This window comes from Boleophthalmus pectinirostris, unplaced genomic scaffold (genome assembly GCF_026225935.1).
Source record: "Boleophthalmus pectinirostris isolate CB_2022bp ecotype Guang Dong unplaced genomic scaffold, ASM2622593v1 HiC_scaffold_23, whole genome shotgun sequence".
In the NCBI taxonomy this organism is placed as follows: domain Eukaryota; kingdom Metazoa; phylum Chordata; class Actinopteri; order Gobiiformes; family Gobiidae; genus Boleophthalmus; species Boleophthalmus pectinirostris.
Window position 1 is genome coordinate 39772347 of NW_026571207.1, and position 14782 is coordinate 39787128.

Genomic DNA, 14782 nt, shown 5'->3' on the forward strand with positions numbered 1-14782 from the left:
TCGTTTATGAAGTCCATGTCGTCCTCCTCGATGTCGGTGCAGTCCAGGACAAACCTGAGCACAGTGCTGTTGTTGGACATGGCCTCCCGCAGGGCTTTACCTCCTTCCACTCCCAGTTTGCAGAATAGGAGACTGATCCTTGTCAGGGTTGGGTTCTGGATGAGCACTTTGGAGAGAGCGATGGCGGTCAGCTCGCCCACCTCGTTCCCCCCCAGGTCCAGGGTCTTCAGGGAGGAGTTGTTGACCAGAGCGGTCGCGATGGCTTCCCCTCCTTCGTCCCCCACACGGTTCAGGCTCAGGTTCAGCTCCTCCAGAGTGGTGTTAGTGGAGAGGCCGTGGGCGATGGCTTTAGCGCCGTGGTCTCTGATCATGGTGTTGTAAAGTTTGAGGGTCTTCAGTTTACTCTGGGTGAGCAGTTTGCCGATGGCTCTGGCTCCTCTGTCTTCTATGCAGTTGAAACTGAGGTCCAGCTTGGTCAAAGATGGGTGGTCCAGTAAGTGTTCAACCAGAAGTCTGCACTGAGTGTCATCGACCATGCTGTGGTAGAGGTGCAGAACCTTGAGAGTCTTGCAGGACTTGACAGCCTGAGCCAGCGTCTCACAGTCCCTCTGCGTCATCCGAAACATATCCTTCTGGTAGTTGATGCCGCACTGCTTCACTCTGTACACCAGGTGGAGCTCTTCCAGGTTGTCCAGCTTTTCCAGCAGGACATTGAAATTAAAATGGTCTAGAAAAGGTTTGTCCTCTTCATCGTGGATACTGCCCAGCTTGGAATGTTCCTCCTCTTCCTCCTTCTTCTGTAGTGTTTTAATCGGCAGGAGTAGCTCTTTAATATCCAATCCTTTCACATAATCTTTACACAGAGGTACCATTTCCAGGATGGTTTTGAGCTTGGTTTCTCCAGGGATGAACGCTTCGATTAGTCCCTCCAAGTAGCGCTCAAAAAAACAGTCTCTTCCAGCTCTGGCCATGGTAGGACACGTCGCAGTTGTCCCAGAGTTCCTTGGAGCGGCGTTCCCAGTAGACGCCGTCGGGGATCAGGTTGGCCGTGACTGTGAGGGGAGCATTCGGTGGTAGCTTCTCCTGGATGAACTTCTGCTCAGAAGGCCCCAGTTCTCCATATATAGGAAGAACTTCTATGTTCTTGATGATTTCCTGCAGACAGAGTTTGGACAGGTAAGGCACTTGTTCCAGGGACCAGTCTGGATCCTCAGTGATGATCCTCCTCCTGTGTTTAACGCTCATTTTTGATGTGAGGCGTCTGAACATCTTTCTGTTTATGTAGAGAAACTGCGTAGAGAGCTCAACAAATGCGTCTGCTTCGGTCGACTGTTCTCTAGAAATGAACTTAGTGGAACACTCTTCCACAGCTTACAAAGGTCAGGATAGAATTCTGAAACTAAATATCAAAGGTTGTCATGGAGATATGTAAATTAGGGGTTGATAAATAAAGAAAGCATTTTTTAAAAACAAGGTTTACAGATTGCTGTACAAGCAGCAATGAACATTACAGAAAGCATGGAAATAGCACACAGAAAGCATACAAAAACAGACAACGATACAAACAATCCAATTAATTATAATAAATAGGGTTGTCCCGATCTGATCACGTGATCAGAAATCGGCGCCAATCACGTGACTGCGGACTCGATCCGGATTCGGACGTTATGGTACTGTACTTTCAATTTACTACAGCTCTTTTTACTACAAACGTATACAAGAACAGTGTAGACACATTTTGTGCTTTTATCTCTTTGCACTGAAGTGTTTTAATTTTGCATTCTTAAGGTTAGGGTTGCATATTATTAGGTAGCTGGTTGGTCAAAACAAAATATCGACCAATGGAGATTTAAGGCCAATAGCTGATAAACAAAAAAGTGCAAATAATGTCCTGATGTATATTGGTTTATTTCTATTATTAGTCCACTATCTCAGTCTCCTTGTCTCCGTGGAGATGTGATTGCTTTGCATGGAATGTTCCACACCAATTACATTAAACATATCTTTTATTTATTTTGCCGGCAGTAGATCAGTTTGGTGTGTGTTGGTCCATACACCAGTGTTTGTGAACAGATCAACAGAGAAAGACTATGGCTGAAATCTGATGGTGACTGTGGTTTGTGTGAGTTTGGTAAGAAACACGGTGTTTTGATGCTACAGTTCAGGTGCATTCTGCTAAAAACAAACTCAAATTAAAATCACTGTTGGCAACATGATGGATTAAAAGGTTCTTGTCTTGTTGCGGTGTTTATCAGTCCGCCATTTCTGGAATAAAGTCCATAACAAGAGATAGTTTACTGATGTGTCTCGTGCAAATGTTCACAGTTTTTCTCTCAGACATCTTTAGATAAAACTAATCCCGTGCGAATAGGCCTTAAATCTAAACCAATCATTTTGGAGACAGAACACTGCTAAATGGTCATTGTCACATATATATATTTTTACTCTTAAAATATGACTAGACAGACAGCTTATTATTTGAAAATTGTTTATTTATTCATTTTCATGTATTATTTTGAAAGATGCGGGGTGGCATTGTTACCTCGGTGCATCCTGTCACTTCCCATGCTGCTGTCTGGAATATAAAATATGAATCAAATTTCAATGATGGTAATGGATCATAATTCAAATATACATACCTTTGTCCTTTGTCCTGTATGGGGCCATGAAGTGGCAAACAAGATCATTTAGCGCTACAGTTACTGGAAGTTACATGGCCGACGCACACACTGTGGCTTCCTCTTTTCTGCACCACTGGAGGAAAAACTAAAACACAACCGTTACAGTATATACTATAAACATACAAATAGAAAAATATGTAATACTTATTTGTTACATTAACAATGCAACACATATTCAGATCTGTGCGTGCGTACTTTCATTTGTCTGTTTGTCCATTCTTAGTTTTATTCCTAAAATGATCGTGTTGTTTGAACAAATTTAAAGTTGTATGGATGCAGCTCCAGTTCCACACAATACTTTTACAGGAAATACTCCAGTACTACTGTATTTGTTATCCCTCCCTCGGCTTTATTCAGATAAAATGACCAAATGCAGCTCGAGTTCTCCTCTTTAGGAGCACCTCTCTTCTGCTCGGGCGTCTTTAGGCGCGCTCTCTATCACTGTGCACTCAGAGCTGGGTCCCCGCGCGCACACACTTCATGGTTGTTTGGGGATCCTATTTAATAGCCCAATATCCAAAATAAATATTTAAAAAGTAGTGTAGTAGCAGTATACTTGGAAGTAATAGAAGTTAAATGGTAAGTTGTGAAATTGGCGTATTTAGAACAACAGACCTCTACAGCGCCAGGCTCTAGTCAAAGTGCACCCTTTGGTAAAAAAGGATATAAGCACTATTCTCTTTGCTCCTGCACACGTCCCACCCAGTGGCCTTCTGTACGTGGAGGTCATTATAGCACAGCCACCCATCGGTTGGCTCAAGGGGACTGTCGGCCAGGTCTTGCCCATCAAACACGTAGTGTCCTATAGAAGCACACACACAGTAAAGATGAGAGTTCAAGTTTCTTTAAGACATTTTCCTAGTGTTGAGTAATAAATATTTTTCTCACCACAGTCGGCCGAGTTTCCAAGGTGGGAAATGACACCCACCAGACTGAAACAGCCAGAATCCTGTAGAAAGCACAAATGGCACGTTACTAAGAAAGTTCAAAAGTTCCTTCACTACAACTGTGGAAAATTGACTTTACATTGTCTGACGACACCACAAGGTCTCTGTTTAAGTAGACGGCATCATTGAACTTCTCCAGCTGGTAACTGGGTGTGAACCTGACCCTTTTCAGGTGGAGCATCAGAACTCTGCGTAAGGACAAAATGTAAACAATAGTTAGTAAGGAGAAGGCAGTTGTTTCATTCAAATGAACGTTTGTTCCACTTACTCGGGCAGTGTCGAAAAGCTGTTTTGTACGGAGGACATTTGCTCACCACAGCCGCACATGTACTCCAGGTCTGTGGCCTGTCAAAATCAAACATAATGTGAAAATTAAATAAAAATACAGTACTGTATTGAGTATTTCAAATTCACAAATAAAGTTACTCGGCCAGATAAATACTTGGATTATACCAAAGGAAACAGTTTGAAAATCTTACTTTCAAATAGTCGTCCAGGAGGTCCTGAGCCGTAGCATCTTTACGCAGGTTCAGAGAAACAGAGTTAAAAATCTCTGTGTGACGTGAGCCCATTCCACACCTGCACAAACATTAATACGGTACATGGAGTATATGAAGTACATCAAGTATGTATGAAGTAAATGATACTGAAGAGTACTGTGTTTGCTGTGAGCCCGTACCTCTGGCAGGTCCTGGTCTGATCCATGTTAAAGATGAGCTCCTGCACTGGGCACCTGTAGGTAGTGCCCAGGCTCAAAGCAATTCTCTGCAGTGTTGGTGCCAAACTTTGAATTTGACTAAACAACGCAGTGAGGAACGCATGGGGGTCCTGAAACACACACACAGTAACTTTAGTTTATCAGAACCAGAATGTTTCATTAATCCTCAAAGAAATATCAAATTAGTGTACCGGTTTGTCTTTATGGAATCTTTATGAAAATGTTATGACTTTTTAATTTAATTAACTGAACAGCCTTTTTCACTGCGTAAAAACTAAAAAACCTAAACCTAAAGAAAAGTCACTTTTGTAATCTCTATAGAGTTTGAAAACTAATTTAAATATACTACTAATGCATTATGTTAGATACAAAATTCACTGCTACTTCTGATAAATGTAATTGTTCTAAATAATTATTATTTCAGTTATATCCTGTTTTTGCCAGAATGGAGCATCCCTCAATCATGGCTAAAGTTACTCACTTGCTGTTGGGACCCTGTAAACTCTGGAGCCTTGGAAGCTACAAGGGCCTTGAAAGAGCGCATCAGTGTGTTCCTCTTATCTTCCTGAGTGGAGTATCTCCACTTTTGGATGGAGTAAAGGTGTCTGTGGAAGAGACATGAGCTCATCAAATAAGGCATTTCACTCTGTACGGTTTACATTACTTTTTTGTAGTAATTATCGATCATTATTTAAAAAAGATTGTAACTGTAAACTTTAGTGTCTGAGAGAGAAAAGAAAGGATAAAAAAGATAAAACAGTTTCCTTATACAGTGACCTCTGCTGGTTGCTTTTACACAGTTAGAAAATGGTAAATATGTATTTAGTAAAGGGTGCGTAGCTGTCGCGTACCTCAACAGGCCTGCGTCTCTGCTCTTCACCCAAACTCTCTTCTGAGAGCTCACGCTCACCATGAACAGCTCCAGGGTCATGATGCTCTGAACACTGGCGTTGATGTAGCACGTATTTCCAATGTTGGGAAGTCTGCAAATGAAAACAACATCATCTAATCTCTGTTCAGTTATTGTCAATAAACTGCATCAATCATAACTAAAAAACGTACCCAAAGCGCGCCAGGTTGACCGTCACTGTTTGGCAAGGAACAGGCTTAGGAGGATTGGGGCTAAAGAAAGACAAACCAGAGATTACAAAAGTATTCTTAATTCTTAAAACTACTTTGTTTTAACATAAATATCTACAATCCTCTGATTAAAAAAATAAATAAATAAAAAAAGTAAGTAAATTCTGATGTACCATTTCTGTTGGTTAAAACCCAGACACTTGAATACTGATGGAGGACAGTTCTGTTCCTTGGTCACTTCATCAGGGGAAACCTTTCCTCCAGTCTGTTAAAGAAACAGAAACATTACACACTGAAGCCAGAGCTGTACTAGTATATACTGTAATACATGTAACTGAAACTTACCTGTACACAGCTGGGCTTTGTGGACTCTGCAACCCTGAAACAAACACATGTTATTTTACATTCAGATTTAATAAATACATTTTAATTTGTATTACTTAAAAACTTCTAAATGTGTAAAATGAGTGCCTACCGGGCCTGTACTGGCGTCCTGGCCTTTGGTGTTGGGTCTGGTTCTTCGATTGGAAAAGGGCAAACCTTGTTCCTCTTCTGTTAATTAAATAAATATTTTAAAAACAGCAAATAAATAAAGTCCTATTATCATATGATTCAGTTCTATTATGAGACGTGCACTTACTCTCCAGAACCTGAGAGGCCTACTGCTCTTACTAGCCTCTTTTTCTGATGGAGATTGGGCCTTTTTCTTTTTCTGAGAGAAACACAAGAGTCAAATATCAGAAACAATTTTAAACAAAAATACTGCAGTTTAACTGTTCAAGTGATAACATAAAGTGTGACGTACTAAAAGACATCTTAACCACGATAAACACCCAGTTGTTTTGGGGGGTTCACAGCTGTTCTCGATGTCATCTGGATTCAGGACTTGCACATCCTGCTAAAACACAAGAAAACTTTGTGAAAATACAGTTAAGTGTTGGGAACAACTCCGATCAAACATTGACTGACGCAAGACAAATGACTCCTGACTCTAAACTCTCACTAAACATAACTCATTTGAACCTAAACCAAACTAATGTTGCAGTTTACTACACATAACTGACCTGTGCACAACATATGAGGCGTCTGAACATCTTTCTGTTTATGTAGAGAAACTGCGTAGAGAGCTCAACAAATGCGTCTGCTTCGGTCGACTGTTCTCTAGAAATGAACTTAGTGGAACACTCTTCCACAGCTTACAAAGGTCAGGATAGAATTCTGAAACTAAATATCAAAGGTTGTCATGGAGATATGTAAATTAGGGGTTGATAAATAAAGAAAGCATTTTTTAAAAACAAGGTTTACAGATTGCTGTACAAGCAGCAATGAACATTACAGAAAGCATGGAAATAGCACACAGAAAGCATACAAAAACAGACAACGATACAAACAATCCAGTTAATTATAATAAATAGGGTTGTCCCGATCTGATCACGTGATCAGAAATCGGCGCCAATCACGTGACTGCGGACTCGATCCGGATTCGGACGTTATGGTCCGATCAGGTATCGGATAAATAATATATGTATATAACACACAGGACACACAGCTTACAACAGTTTTCTGAGGCGCGGGATTTGATCAGGGAAGTCCAGTGAGAGCGATTGTTTGTCCCAGCGCCCGCTGTACTAGAGGCAGTGTTGGGAAGGTTACTTTTAAAATGTATTCCCCTACAGATTACAGACCTCAAAAGTGAGTAAGTAACGTAATCTGAATACTTTGGATTACTTGATATTGTCATGTTTTTTTTAAAACTACATGAATGTAGCGACCACATCCTGAAAGATCTTGTTTGTTCAGTCTTTACTTAACCGTATTATTATTTTGTCCCGCGTCCGCCTGCAAGTCCCGCAGGATGGGAACCTTTGCTTTCTTAAGCTCTATCAAACACAGAGAAGTCAAAGGATTTGGGCTGCGTGTGGGAGGAGGCGCGGTGGGCGGTCCGGTGGCATGGTTAAGTCCTGGCTAAGTCCTGTTTTAGTCCTGGTTTTAGACCTGTTTTCAGCTCTGGTTTAGTTCTGGTTTAGTGGTGTAGCCCGCGCGACATACGGGACAAGGGGGGACTGATCGTGTGGTGTACGGCTGGGTGGACTCTTCGCGTGGCGTACGGGACGAGAGGGGGGACTCTTCGCACGGCGTACAGGAGGGGGGACATCTGCTGCTTAAAATGTTTTTATTAACGCCAAATAAAATATTATACAAATTATGCATGATATGCTTACATTCATTTGTATATTTTACTTTGCACTAATATTTAGTTTGCGGGACTGCAGTTTATTATCCCTCCCGCCCACTCCCGCGTTGTGCAGTCTCGCTCCCGCCCGCACACCCGCAGTGAGCTTTCAAAATTTGTCCCGCGCAGCACTGTTTTGCGTGGGGTCCCGCGGGACTGCAGGGCTCTGTTACACAGTGCACCTTACATCGCCTTAAACTGTCTGAAAACAGTCGGGATGTCAGGAAGACTTTTGTTTTTTGTAATATTACAGCCATAGCAGATTGGTGTTTTGACTGTAAACACAATCAAATGTGTTAATGTCATAAATACTGCGCACCTGCCAGACTCAAAATTATTTGGTTTGTTAAAACAGTGAATAGAAGGGTAACTGACAGTAACACTGTGCAAATATAACAAATAGTTTATTAATCACGCTGTATTTACTCCTGTGAGAAGTGGGCCCAGAATGTGGCAGTTCGAACGACTTGAAGACTTCATGAAGATTCAATGATCTTCACATTTCCCATGTCACATTTTTATAAATAATAATTTTCTGCATCCATGCTTTGGCCTATTCAATCATTGTACAAAACATCGCCCATATTAAATGTGATTCTCTGCAGTGGTGTATTTAACTATTACAGTGTACTTTAGTAACATGTTACCCAGGCTGATGCTGATACTGAGTGTTTAGAATTCAGAGAAGCTCATGCCTGATAAACTCTGACAATATTTTTTGGGCCGTTTTTCATTGTTTTTTCCAATTTCTGTACTTTCAATTTACTACAGCTCTTTTTACTACAAACGTATACAAGAACAGTGTAGACACATTTTGTGCTTTTTTCTCTTTGCACTGAAGTGTTTTAATTTTGCATTCTTAAGGTTAGGGTTGCATATTATTAGGTAGCTGGTTGGTCAAAACAAAATATCGACCAATGGAGATTTAAGGCCAATAGCTGATAAACAAAAAAGTGCAAATAATGTCCTGATGTATATTGGTTTATTTCTATTATTAGTCCACTATCTCAGTCTCCTTGTCTCCGTGGAGATGTGATTGCTTTGCATGGAATGTTCCACACCAATTACATTAAACATATCTTTTATTTATTTTGCCGGCAGTAGATCAGTTTGGTGTGTGTTGGTCCATACACCAGTGTTTGTGAACAGATCAACAGAGAAAGACTATGGCTGAAATCTGATGGTGACTGTGGTTTGTGTGAGTTTGGTAAGAAACACGGTGTTTTGATGCTACAGTTCAGGTAGCATTTTTTATTTTTTTTTAAGTTTGATCATTATTATTTATGTCTTCTTTAATTAATTCATTGAAATACATTGGTACAGTTTTGGTCTTGACTTAAGAGACACCCGCTCCTCGTTGGCCCACACCACCTCGTTTATGAAGTCCATGTCGTCCTCCTCGATGTCGGTGCAGTCCAGGACAAACCTGAGCACAGTGCTGTTGTTGGACATGGCCTCCCGCAGGGCTTTACCTCCTTCCACTCCCAGTTTGCAGAATAGGAGACTGATCCTTGTCAGGGTTGGGTTCTGGATGAGCACTTTGGAGAGAGCGATGGCGGTCAGCTCGCCCACCTCGTTCCCCCCCAGGTCCAGGGTCTTCAGGGAGGAGTTGTTGACCAGAGCGGTCGCGATGGCTTCCCCTCCTTCGTCCCCCACACGGTTCAGGCTCAGGTTCAGCTCCTCCAGAGTGGTGTTAGTGGAGAGGCCGTGGGCGATGGCTTTAGCGCCGTGGTCTCTGATCATGGTGTTGTAAAGTTTGAGGGTCTTCAGTTTACTCTGGGTGAGCAGTTTGCCGATGGCTCTGGCTCCTCTGTCTTCTATGCAGTTGAAACTGAGGTCCAGCTTGGTCAAAGATGGGTGGTCCAGTAAGTGTTCAACCAGAAGTCTGCACTGAGTGTCATCGACCATGCTGTGGTAGAGGTGCAGAACCTTGAGAGTCTTGCAGGACTTGACAGCCTGAGCCAGCGTCTCACAGTCCCTCTGCGTCATCCGAAACATATCCTTCTGGTAGTTGATGCCGCACTGCTTCACTCTGTACACCAGGTGGAGCTCTTCCAGGTTGTCCAGCTTTTCCAGCAGGACATTGAAATTAAAATGGTCTAGAAAAGGTTTGTCCTCTTCATCGTGGATACTGCCCAGCTTGGAATGTTCCTCCTCTTCCTCCTTCTTCTGTAGTGTTTTAATCGGCAGGAGTAGCTCTTTAATATCCAATCCTTTCACATAATCTTTACACAGAGGTACCATTTCCAGGATGGTTTTGAGCTTGGTTTCTCCAGGGATGAACGCTTCGATTAGTCCCTCCAAGTAGCGCTCAAAAAAACAGTCTCTTCCAGCTCTGGCCATGGTAGGACACGTCGCAGTTGTCCCAGAGTTCCTTGGAGCGGCGTTCCCAGTAGACGCCGTCGGGGATCAGGTTGGCCGTGACTGTGAGGGGAGCATTCGGTGGTAGCTTCTCCTGGATGAACTTCTGCTCAGAAGGCCCCAGTTCTCCATATATAGGAAGAACTTCTATGTTCTTGATGATTTCCTGCAGACAGAGTTTGGACAGGTAAGGCACTTGTTCCAGGGACCAGTCTGGATCCTCAGTGATGATCCTCCTCCTGTGTTTAACGCTCATTTTTGATGTGAGGCGTCTGAACATCTTTCTGTTTATGTAGAGAAACTGCGTAGAGAGCTCAACAAATGCGTCTGCTTCGGTCGACTGTTCTCTAGAAATGAACTTAGTGGAACACTCTTCCACAGCTTACAAAGGTCAGGATAGAATTCTGAAACTAAATATCAAAGGTTGTCATGGAGATATGTAAATTAGGGGTTGATAAATAAAGAAAGCATTTTTTAAAAACAAGGTTTACAGATTGCTGTACAAGCAGCAATGAACATTACAGAAAGCATGGAAATAGCACACAGAAAGCATACAAAAACAGACAACAATACAAACAATCCAATTAATTATAATAAATAGGGTTGTCCCGATCTGATCACGTGATCAGAAATCGGCGCCAATCACGTGACTGCGGACTCGATCCGGATTCGGACGTTATGGTACTGTACTTTCAATTTACTACAGCTCTTTTTACTACAAACGTATACAAGAACAGTGTAGACACATTTTGTGCTTTTATCTCTTTGCACTGAAGTGTTTTAATTTTGCATTCTTAAGGTTAGGGTTGCATATTATTAGGTAGCTGGTTGGTCAAAACAAAATATCGACCAATGGAGATTTAAGGCCAATAGCTGATAAACAAAAAAGTGCAAATAATGTCCTGATGTATATTGGTTTATTTCTATTATTAGTCCACTATCTCAGTCTCCTTGTCTCCGTGGAGATGTGATTGCTTTGCATGGAATGTTCCACACCAATTACATTAAACATATCTTTTATTTATTTTGCCGGCAGTAGATCAGTTTGGTGTGTGTTGGTCCATACACCAGTGTTTGTGAACAGATCAACAGAGAAAGACTATGGCTGAAATCTGATGGTGACTGTGGTTTGTGTGAGTTTGGTAAGAAACACGGTGTTTTGATGCTACAGTTCAGGTGCATTCTGCTAAAAACAAACTCAAATTAAAATCACTGTTGGCAACATGATGGATTAAAAGGTTCTTGTCTTGTTGCGGTGTTTATCAGTCCGCCATTTCTGGAATAAAGTCCATAACAAGAGATAGTTTACTGATGTGTCTCGTGCAAATGTTCACAGTTTTTCTCTCAGACATCTTTAGATAAAACTAATCCCGTGCGAATAGGCCTTAAATCTAAACCAATCATTTTGGAGACAGAACACTGCTAAATGGTCATTGTCACATATATATATATTTTTACTCTTAAAATATGACTAGACAGACAGCTTATTATTTGAAAATTGTTTATTTATTCATTTTCATGTATTATTTTGAAAGATGCGGGGTGGCATTGTTACCTCGGTGCATCCTGTCACTTCCCATGCTGCTGTCTGGAATATAAAATATGAATCAAATTTCAATGATGGTAATGGATCATAATTCAAATATACATACCTTTGTCCTTTGTCCTGTATGGGGCCATGAAGTGGCAAACAAGATCATTTAGCGCTACAGTTACTGGAAGTTACATGGCCGACGCACACACTGTGGCTTCCTCTTTTCTGCACCACTGGAGGAAAAACTAAAACACAACCGTTACAGTATATACTATAAACATACAAATAGAAAAATATGTAATACTTATTTGTTACATTAACAATGCAACACATATTCAGATCTGTGCGTGCGTACTTTCATTTGTCTGTTTGTCCATTCTTAGTTTTATTCCTAAAATGATCGTGTTGTTTGAACAAATTTAAAGTTGTATGGATGCAGCTCCAGTTCCACACAATACTTTTACAGGAAATACTCCAGTACTACTGTATTTGTTATCCCTCCCTCGGCTTTATTCAGATAAAATGACCAAATGCAGCTCGAGTTCTCCTCTTTAGGAGCACCTCTCTTCTGCTCGGCCGTCTTTAGCAGCACCTCTCTTCTGCTCGGCCGTCTTTAGGAGCACCTCTCTTCTGCTCGGCGTCTTTAGGAGCACCTCTCTTCTGCTCGGCCGTCTTTAGGAGCACCTCTCTTCTGCTCGGGCGTCTTTAGCAGCACCTCTCTTCTGCTCGGCCGTCTTTAGCAGCACCTCTCTCTGCTGGCGTCTTTCAGAGCGCCTCTCTTCTGCTCGGGCGTCTATCACTGTGCACTCAGAGCTGGGTCCCCGCGCGCACACACTTCATGGTTGTTTGGGGATCCTATTTAATAGCGGCTCGTCTATCACTGTGCACTCAGAGCTGGGTCCCCGCGCGCACACACTTCATGGTTGTTTGGGGATCCTATTTAATAGCCCAATATCCAAAATAAATATTTAAAAAGTAGTGTAGTAGCAGTATACTTGGAAGTAATAGAAGTTAAATGGTAAGTTGTGAAATTGGCGTATTTAGAACAACAGACCTCTACAGCGCCAGGCTCTAGTCAAAGTGCACCCTTTGGTAAAAAAGGATATAAGCACTATTCTCTTTGCTCCTGCACACGTCCCACCCAGTGGCCTTCTGTACGTGGAGGTCATTATAGCACAGCCACCCATCGGTTGGCTCAAGGGGACTGTCGGCCAGGTCTTGCCCATCAAACACGTAGTGTCCTATAGAAGCACACACACAGTAAAGATGAGAGTTCAAGTTTCTTTAAGACATTTTCCTAGTGTTGAGTAATAAATATTTTTCTCACCACAGTCGGCCGAGTTTCCAAGGTGGGAAATGACACCCACCAGACTGAAACAGCCAGAATCCTGTAGAAAGCACAAATGGCACGTTACTAAGAAAGTTCAAAAGTTCCTTCACTACAACTGTGGAAAATTGACTTTACATTGTCTGACGACACCACAAGGTCTCTGTTTAAGTAGACGGCATCATTGAACTTCTCCAGCTGGTAACTGGGTGTGAACCTGACCCTTTTCAGGTGGAGCATCAGAACTCTGCGTAAGGACAAAATGTAAACAATAGTTAGTAAGGAGAAGGCAGTTGTTTCATTCAAATGAACGTTTGTTCCACTTACTCGGGCAGTGTCGAAAAGCTGTTTTGTACGGAGGACATTTGCTCACCACAGCCGCACATGTACTCCAGGTCTGTGGCCTGTCAAAATCAAACATAATGTGAAAATTAAATAAAAATACAGTACTGTATTGAGTATTTCAAATTCACAAATAAAGTTACTCGGCCAGATAAATACTTGGATTATACCAAAGGAAACAGTTTGAAAATCTTACTTTCAAATAGTCGTCCAGGAGGTCCTGAGCCGTAGCATCTTTACGCAGGTTCAGAGAAACAGAGTTAAAAATCTCTGTGTGACGTGAGCCCATTCCACACCTGCACAAACATTAATACGGTACATGGAGTATATGAAGTACATCAAGTATGTATGAAGTAAATGATACTGAAGAGTACTGTGTTTGCTGTGAGCCCGTACCTCTGGCAGGTCCTGGTCTGATCCATGTTAAAGATGAGCTCCTGCACTGGGCACCTGTAGGTAGTGCCCAGGCTCAAAGCAATTCTCTGCAGTGTTGGTGCCAAACTTTGAATTTGACTAAACAACGCAGTGAGGAACGCATGGGGGTCCTGAAACACACACACAGTAACTTTAGTTTATCAGAACCAGAATGTTTCATTAATCCTCAAAGAAATATCAAATTAGTGTACCGGTTTGTCTTTATGGAATCTTTATGAAAATGTTATGACTTTTTAATTTAATTAACTGAACAGCCTTTTTCACTGCGTAAAAACTAAAAAACCTAAACCTAAAGAAAAGTCACTTTTGTAATCTCTATAGAGTTTGAAAACTAATTTAAATATATACTACTAATGCATTATGTTAGATACAAAATTCACTGCTACTTCTGATAAATGTAATTGTTCTAAATAATTATTATTTCAGTTATATCCTGTTTTTGCCAGAATGGAGCATCCCTCAATCATGGCTAAAGTTACTCACTTGCTGTTGGGACCCTGTAAACTCTGGAGCCTTGGAAGCTACAAGGGCCTTGAAAGAGCGCATCAGTGTGTTCCTCTTATCTTCCTGAGTGGAGTATCTCCACTTTTGGATGGAGTAAAGGTGTCTGTGGAAGAGACATGAGCTCATCAAATAAGGCATTTCACTCTGTACGGTTTACATTACTTTTTTGTAGTAATTATCGATCATTATTTAAAAAAGATTGTAACTGTAAACTTTAGTGTCTGAGAGAGAAAAGAAAGGATAAAAAAGATAAAACAGTTTCCTTATACAGTGACCTCTGCTGGTTGCTTTTACACAGTTAGAAAATGGTAAATATGTATTTAGTAAAGGGTGCGTAGCTGTCGCGTACCTCAACAGGCCTGCGTCTCTGCTCTTCACCCAAACTCTCTTCTGAGAGCTCACGCTCACCATGAACAGCTCCAGGGTCATGATGCTCTGAACACTGGCGTTGATGTAGCACGTATTTCCAATGTTGGGAAGTCTGCAAATGAAAACAACATCATCTAATCTCTGTTCAGTTATTGTCAATAAACTGCATCAATCATAACTAAAAAACGTACCCAAAGCGCGCCAGGTTGACCGTCACTGTTTGGCAAGGAACAGGCTTAGGAGGACTTGGG

At 41.6% G+C, this 14782-nt stretch overlaps 2 protein-coding genes across 2 annotated transcripts in view; both read right to left on the reverse strand.

Annotated features, from left to right (window-relative positions):
• LOC129410612 (dynein regulatory complex subunit 5-like) overlaps positions 1–1245 on the reverse strand; it is a 3392-nt gene extending 2147 nt beyond the window's left edge. The window contains 2 exon segments of the mRNA XM_055159095.1: positions 55–947; positions 949–1245. Coding sequence (XP_055015070.1) covers positions 55–947; positions 949–1245 — 1190 coding nt within the window.
• A 2068-nt stretch (positions 1246–3313) lies between these two features.
• Positions 3314–10276, reverse strand: LOC129410613 (uncharacterized). Its single transcript, XM_055159096.1, is given in 17 exon segments — positions 3314–3483; positions 3570–3630; positions 3708–3816; positions 3897–3973; positions 4108–4207; positions 4308–4456; positions 4828–4951; positions 5198–5329; positions 5409–5468; positions 5600–5691; positions 5772–5805; positions 5902–5978; positions 6067–6138; positions 6232–6321; positions 6491–6621; positions 8973–9978; positions 9980–10276. Coding segments are annotated over 17 exon segments (2781 nt in total).
• Positions 10277–14782: the final 4506 nt, after the last annotated feature.